This window comes from Cetorhinus maximus, unplaced genomic scaffold (assembly GCF_964194155.1).
Source record: "Cetorhinus maximus unplaced genomic scaffold, sCetMax3.hap1.1 HAP1_SCAFFOLD_2987, whole genome shotgun sequence".
NCBI classification, from domain to species: Eukaryota; Metazoa; Chordata; class Chondrichthyes; order Lamniformes; family Cetorhinidae; genus Cetorhinus; species Cetorhinus maximus.
The window spans coordinates 28,106-34,539 of record NW_027598915.1 but is presented as its reverse complement, the minus strand read 5'-3'; the positions used below and the strand labels follow the sequence as shown (position 1 = coordinate 34,539).

At 50.3% G+C, this 6,434-nt stretch overlaps 1 protein-coding gene across 1 annotated transcript in view; it reads right to left on the bottom strand.

The window, feature by feature from the left end:
* Positions 1–2,421: 2,421 nt before the first annotated feature.
* The window catches only part of LOC144677755 (collagen alpha-1(V) chain-like), a 31,132-nt gene continuing 27,119 nt past the window's right edge, over positions 2,422–6,434 (bottom strand). Inside the window, exon 9 of the mRNA XM_078537782.1 lies at positions 2,422–2,545. Coding sequence (XP_078393908.1) covers positions 2,456–2,545 — 90 coding nt within the window. The 3' untranslated portion in view covers positions 2,422–2,455. The remainder of the gene's footprint in view (positions 2,546–6,434) is intronic.

Sequence of the window (6,434 nt, the reverse complement as noted above, 5' to 3'; positions counted from 1 at the left end):
CCCCCCCCCCCCCCCCCCCCCCCCCCCCCCCCCCCCCCCCCCCCCCCCCCCCCCCCCCCCCCCCCCCCACCCCCCCCCCCCCCCCCCCCCCCCCCCCCCACCCCCCCCCCCCCCCCCCCCCCCCCCCCCCCCCCCCCCCCCCCCCCCCCCCCCCAACCCCCCACCCCCCCAACACCCACCCCCCACCCCCCCCCACCCCCACCCCCCCCCCACCCAACCCCCTCCCCCCCCCCCCCACCATCCCACTCCCTCCCCCTCCAACAATCCACCCCCCCACCCTCCAACAATCCACACCTCCCCCCTCCAACAATCCACCTAATTGACCCCCCCTCCAACACCACCCCACCCTCCAACAATCCACTCCCCCCCTCCAACAATCCACTCCCCCCCCTCCCAACAATCCACCCCCCCCTCCAACAATCCACTCCCTCCCCCTCCAACAATCCACTCCCCCCCTCCAACAATCCACTCCCCTCCCTCTCCAACACTCCACTCCCTCCCCCTACAACAATCCACTCCCCCCCCACCCAACAATCCACCCCCCCCTCCAACAATCCACTCCCCCCCTCCAACAATCCACCCTCCCTCCAACAATCCACCCCCCCCTCCAACAATCCACTCCCCCCCTCCAACAATCCACCCTCCCTCCAACAATCCACCCCCCCCTCCAACTATCCACCCCCCCCTCCAACAATCCACTCCCCCCCCTCCAACAATCCACTCCCTCCCCCTCCAACAATCCACTCCCCCCCCCTCCAACAATCCACTCCCTCCCCCTCCAACAATCCACTCCCCCCCCTCCAACAATCCACTCCCCCCCCTCCAACAATCCACTCCCTCCCCCTCCAACAATCCACTCCCCCCCCTCCAACAATCCACTCCCTCCCCCTCCAACAATCCACTCCCCCCCCTCCAACAATCCACTCCCCCCCCTCCAACAATCCACTCCCTCCCCCTCCAACAATCCACCCTCCCTCCAACAATCCACTCCCTCCCCCTCCAACAATCCACCCTCCCTCCAACAATCCACTCCCTCCCCCTCCAACAATCCACCCTCCCTCCAACAATCCACTCCCCCCCTCCAACAATCCACCCCCCCCCTCCAACAATCCACTCCCCCTCCTCCAACAATCCACTCCCCCCCCACCCAACAATCCACTCCCCCCTCCAACAATCCACTCCCCCCTCCCCCCCCCCCTCCACCCCACTGTCCCCAAGGTCATGCCCCCCCAACCGCCACTACCCCCCTCGGATATCCCCTTATCACCCCCCCGTCAGCCTCTGCAACATGACCAACACTCTATTCCTTTTTATCCTCCCCAAAGGTCTCTTGTTCTGTCCCCTGCGCAAGACCGGCTCCCACACCCCCCCCCGCCCCAAACCCTCCACCTCCCCGCTCCCCTGCATACTAACCTTTGTCCCGGGGAGCTGGCATTCAGAATCTGGCAACTGCCTGCAGTCCCTTCAGCAGCCACTGCTCCCAATGGCGCTGCTGGGAGGACTGAGCTGCTGGCCAATCAGATTGACCGACAGCTCTCTAAGACGCGACAGGTCAGCCCGAGTGAGGGGCATAGGCCCCCGCCTCCTGCCAGTTAGCGCTCCACAGAACGTGAAATGGATGGGATGCATTCCGATGGTAGGGCGGGAAAGCCCACCATCCAAAAAAACCCTGCCCATGAGTTCAACTCCCACTACCACATCAGGGGAATTTAAGCTAATTAATCAGTAAATCTAGAATTAAAAATTTAATCTCAGTAATGATGATTTCTGGTTGTTAAAAACCCATCTGGTTCACTAATGCCCCTTTAGGGAAGGAAATCTGCCGTCCTTACCAGGTCTGGCCTACATGTGACTCCAGACCCACAGCAATGTGGTTGACACTTAAGTGCCCTCTGCAATGGCCCAGCAAACCACCCAGCACCCAGTTATCATGAAGGCAGCTCAGCCCCACCCTCTCAAGGGCAATACGGTGGACAATAAGTCAAAGGAGCCTTAGTGAATTTCTGCAGCACATCTTGTAGATGGTACACACTACTGCTACTGTGCATCGGTGGTGGAGGGAGTGAATGTTTGTGGATGGGGTGCCAATCAAGCGGGCTGCTTTGCCCTGGACAGTGTCAAGCTTCTTGAGTGTTGTGGGAGCTGCTCTCATCCAGGCAAGTGGAAAGTATTCCATCACACTCCTGACTTGTGCCTTGTAGATGGGGTGAACGGGCTTTGGGGAGTCAGGAGGTGAGTTACTCTCTGCAGGATTCCTAGCCTCTGACCTGCTCTTGTAGCAACAGTATTTATATGGCTAGTCCAGTTCAGTTTATGGTCAGTGGTAACCCCCCCAGGATGTTGATAGCGGGGGATTCAGAGATACTAATACCATTGAATGTCAAGGGGAGACAACAAGTTACAACAAGACTAGTTGTGAGCTAAAAATACCAGATGGGATTCCCTCAGTTCAGTGTTATTTGCAGAAGCCACTGTCCCTCTCTGTTGCTGTAATGCAGAGCATGTCCACCAGAGGAGGACAGAGTCTTACTCCGCCATCCTGTACCTGGGGACCAATTCAGGAAAGAGATGAGAAACTTGGCAGGAAGCAGGCAGAGAAACTAAAATTCAATAAGTCTTTGTAACTCCTTCCACAACGCAGACTGTCATCACACACACACATCACATTTCCAGTCACTCTTTAAACACAGCGATCCCCGTCACTCACATAGACCAAGCTCCAGATAAACACACACACACTGAAACACACACACACTGAAGCACACACTACACTATCACACATTCACACATGAAACACACACACACATTCACACACTGAAAAACATACATACAGAAACACACACACACACACACACACAGGAACATACACACGCAGAAACACACACACACACACACACACACAGACACTGAAGCACACCCACACTATCACACATTCACACACACACACAGAAACACACACACACATTCACATACTGAAAAACACACACACAGAAACACACACACACATTCACACACTGAAAAACACACACACAGAAACACACACACACAGGAACACATGCACACACATTCACTGCCAGAAACACACACACACAGTTCCCCATCACTCCACTCACACACACACACTGAAACACACACACACACAGTTCCCTGTCATTCCACACACACACACTTACACACTGAAACATACATGCACATACATTGAAACACACACACACTGAAACACACTGAAACATACCTGAGCAGTTGGTAAAGCTGAGTTACTTTTTTTAAAATGCCAGAGGGAAACTTAAAACAACTGTCATAACCTATAATTTTAAGTGTTATGTTTGAGGCAATTCTAAATTCATGCATCATACTTGAGTTCTTGAGAGGTTTTTTATTAAGCTAAATGAAACATTTTATTAATTTACACAAGTTAAATATATACACATGGCTACAAATTACTACGATCATAACTTTTAACAAATTCGCAAACTAATCTCCATTAAGACAACAGCAACCCATAGACTTAACCAAACACCAGGCAAAGCATTGTCACCTTACGAATTCAAAATTAGGTTCCTTTCACTTTGGTTCCTGTGGAGTCAGTTGGAGGCTTACACCTACCTTTTGATCTCACATTGCCTCTGCCCTGCACACACAAAACTGCTGAGGTTATACCTAGCACAGCTCACTGAATGTAAATTCTCATTATATCACCAGCCTCTTTGAACCCACCTCTTCTAACAATAAAACCCCTTTCATAGTATCTTTTTTGTTAGTAATATAAACATATTGCTCGGTCTCTGCTCGCTAAGTAGTAGTTTTCATCCCATTTCTTGAATGCGCTATTCAAAAAATGCAAATGCACGCTACCTCTCTGTTTATATCTCAAAAATAGTACACATCAAAGCACCCAGACTAGCTGGCTTTAATCCAATTAAGACACACCACAGACTAAACCGGTATTTCAAAAGAAAATATTTTCCAGTAATATTATATACATTAATAGCTTCATGATACACACAAACACACACTGAAGCACACACACTCACACATTGAAACACATGCACATGCACACGCACACACTGAAACACACACACATTCACACACAATTAAACACACACATTCACACTGCTCCCTGTCACTCCACACACAAATATGCACACGCACAGCTCCCCATCACTCCACACACACACTTACATACTGAAACACACACACACACTATCACACACTCACACAGTGAAACACACATGCTCCCATCACTCCACACACACACTTACACACTAAAACACACACACTAAAACACACACACACACTGCTCCCCATCACTCCACACACTGAAACACACACACTATCACATGCACACAATGAAACACACACACACTGAAACACACACTGAAACACACACACACACTGCTCCCCATCACTCCACACACTGAAACACACATACTATCACATACACACACTGAAACACACACACACTGAAACACACACACACACTGCTCCTTGTCACTCCACACACACACTTACACACTGAGACACACACACTGAAGCATGCACTCACGCACTGCTCCCTGTCACTCCACACACACACACAAATGTGCAGCTCCCCATCACTCCACACACACACTTACACACTGAAACACACATACTGATTCAGACACACACGCACTGCTCACCATCACTCCACACACACTGAAACACACACATTATCACACACACATACTGAAACACACTTACACACTGAAATACACACTGAAACACACACAATGCTCCCTGTCACTCCACACACATACACTGAAACAGACACAAACACTGAAACACACACACTGAAACACACACTCACACAAACACACACACACATTGCTCCCCGTCACTTCACACACAAAAACACTCACACACTGAAACACACACTGAAACAAACACTGAAGCACACACTAACACACACACACTGAAACACACGCACACTGAAACGCATGCACACATACTGAAACACACACACAGTGAAACACACACACTGAAACACATGCAGAAATACACACACTGAAACACACACACACTGAAACACACACACTGAAACACACACACTGAAACACACACATGCAGTTCCCCATCACTCCACACTGATACACTAAAACACACACACACTATCACACAAGCACGCACTGAAACACACACACACTATCACACACACATACTGAAACATGCACACTGAAACATGCACACACACATACAGCTCCCTGTCACTCCACACACACACACACACACACACACACACACTATCACACACTCACACACTGAAACACGCACATACACACACACACACACACACACACACACATATATACACACACTGCTCTCTGTCACTCCACATGCACACACTTAAAGACTGAAACACTCGCACACTGAAACACAGACTCACACAAAGGCGCACTCACACAAACACACACACATACACAGACACAAACACACACACATTACTCCCTGTCATTTCACACACACATACTCACACACTGAAACACACACACACACACACAGATTCACACACTGAAACACACACACACTGCGCCCTGTCACTCCATGCACACACATACACACACACACTTACACATTGAAACATGCACACACTGAAATACACACACATACACTGCTCCCTGTCACTCCACACACACACACACACTTACGCACTGAAACACACACACACTTCACATACACACACTCTCACACGCTGAAACACACACACACACAAACACTGAAACACACACAAACACGCTGAAACACACACACACACAAACACTGAAACACACACACACACACACTGAAACACACACACTGAAACACACACACACATGGCTCCCTGTCACTCCACACACACACACTTACACACTGAGATGCACACACTGAAACACACACACACACACACACACACACACAGAGAAACTCTGTTTCCAATTGATGGTTACTGTGCTTGATTGGCTAAACCCGGGTGTTGACTCAGAGCAAAGTAAACAGACCACCACAGAAGCTACCAGCAGCTGAGAGCTGAAGCAGAATGTAGACATTTTAAACTTTGTATGAAGCTCTGTCAATAAAGGTCCTGTACATTTAGAAACTAGTGTCATGTCTGCGATGACCCGAGGAAAATCAAATATATTGAAGACAACACTGACAGTAAGTTCTACACAAAAAGCTGAATAATGCTGCCGATGTCTCCGATTCTCACACGCTCAGAACATCCCAGGTTTGGTCAGATCTGCCCAGGCGGAGTTCAGGTCAGGGTACTGGCTGGTTTCGATGTGCAGTCAAACCGGCAGGTCTGTGGGATGGACGTCAGGCCTGAACTCTACCACACCCCCACCCCACCCCTCTACCCCCCCCCACCCCGCCCACCCCCCACCCAGCGGGACGGGCAGCCTCAAACCATGGCTCCAGACTCGGGGAGCGGCAGCATT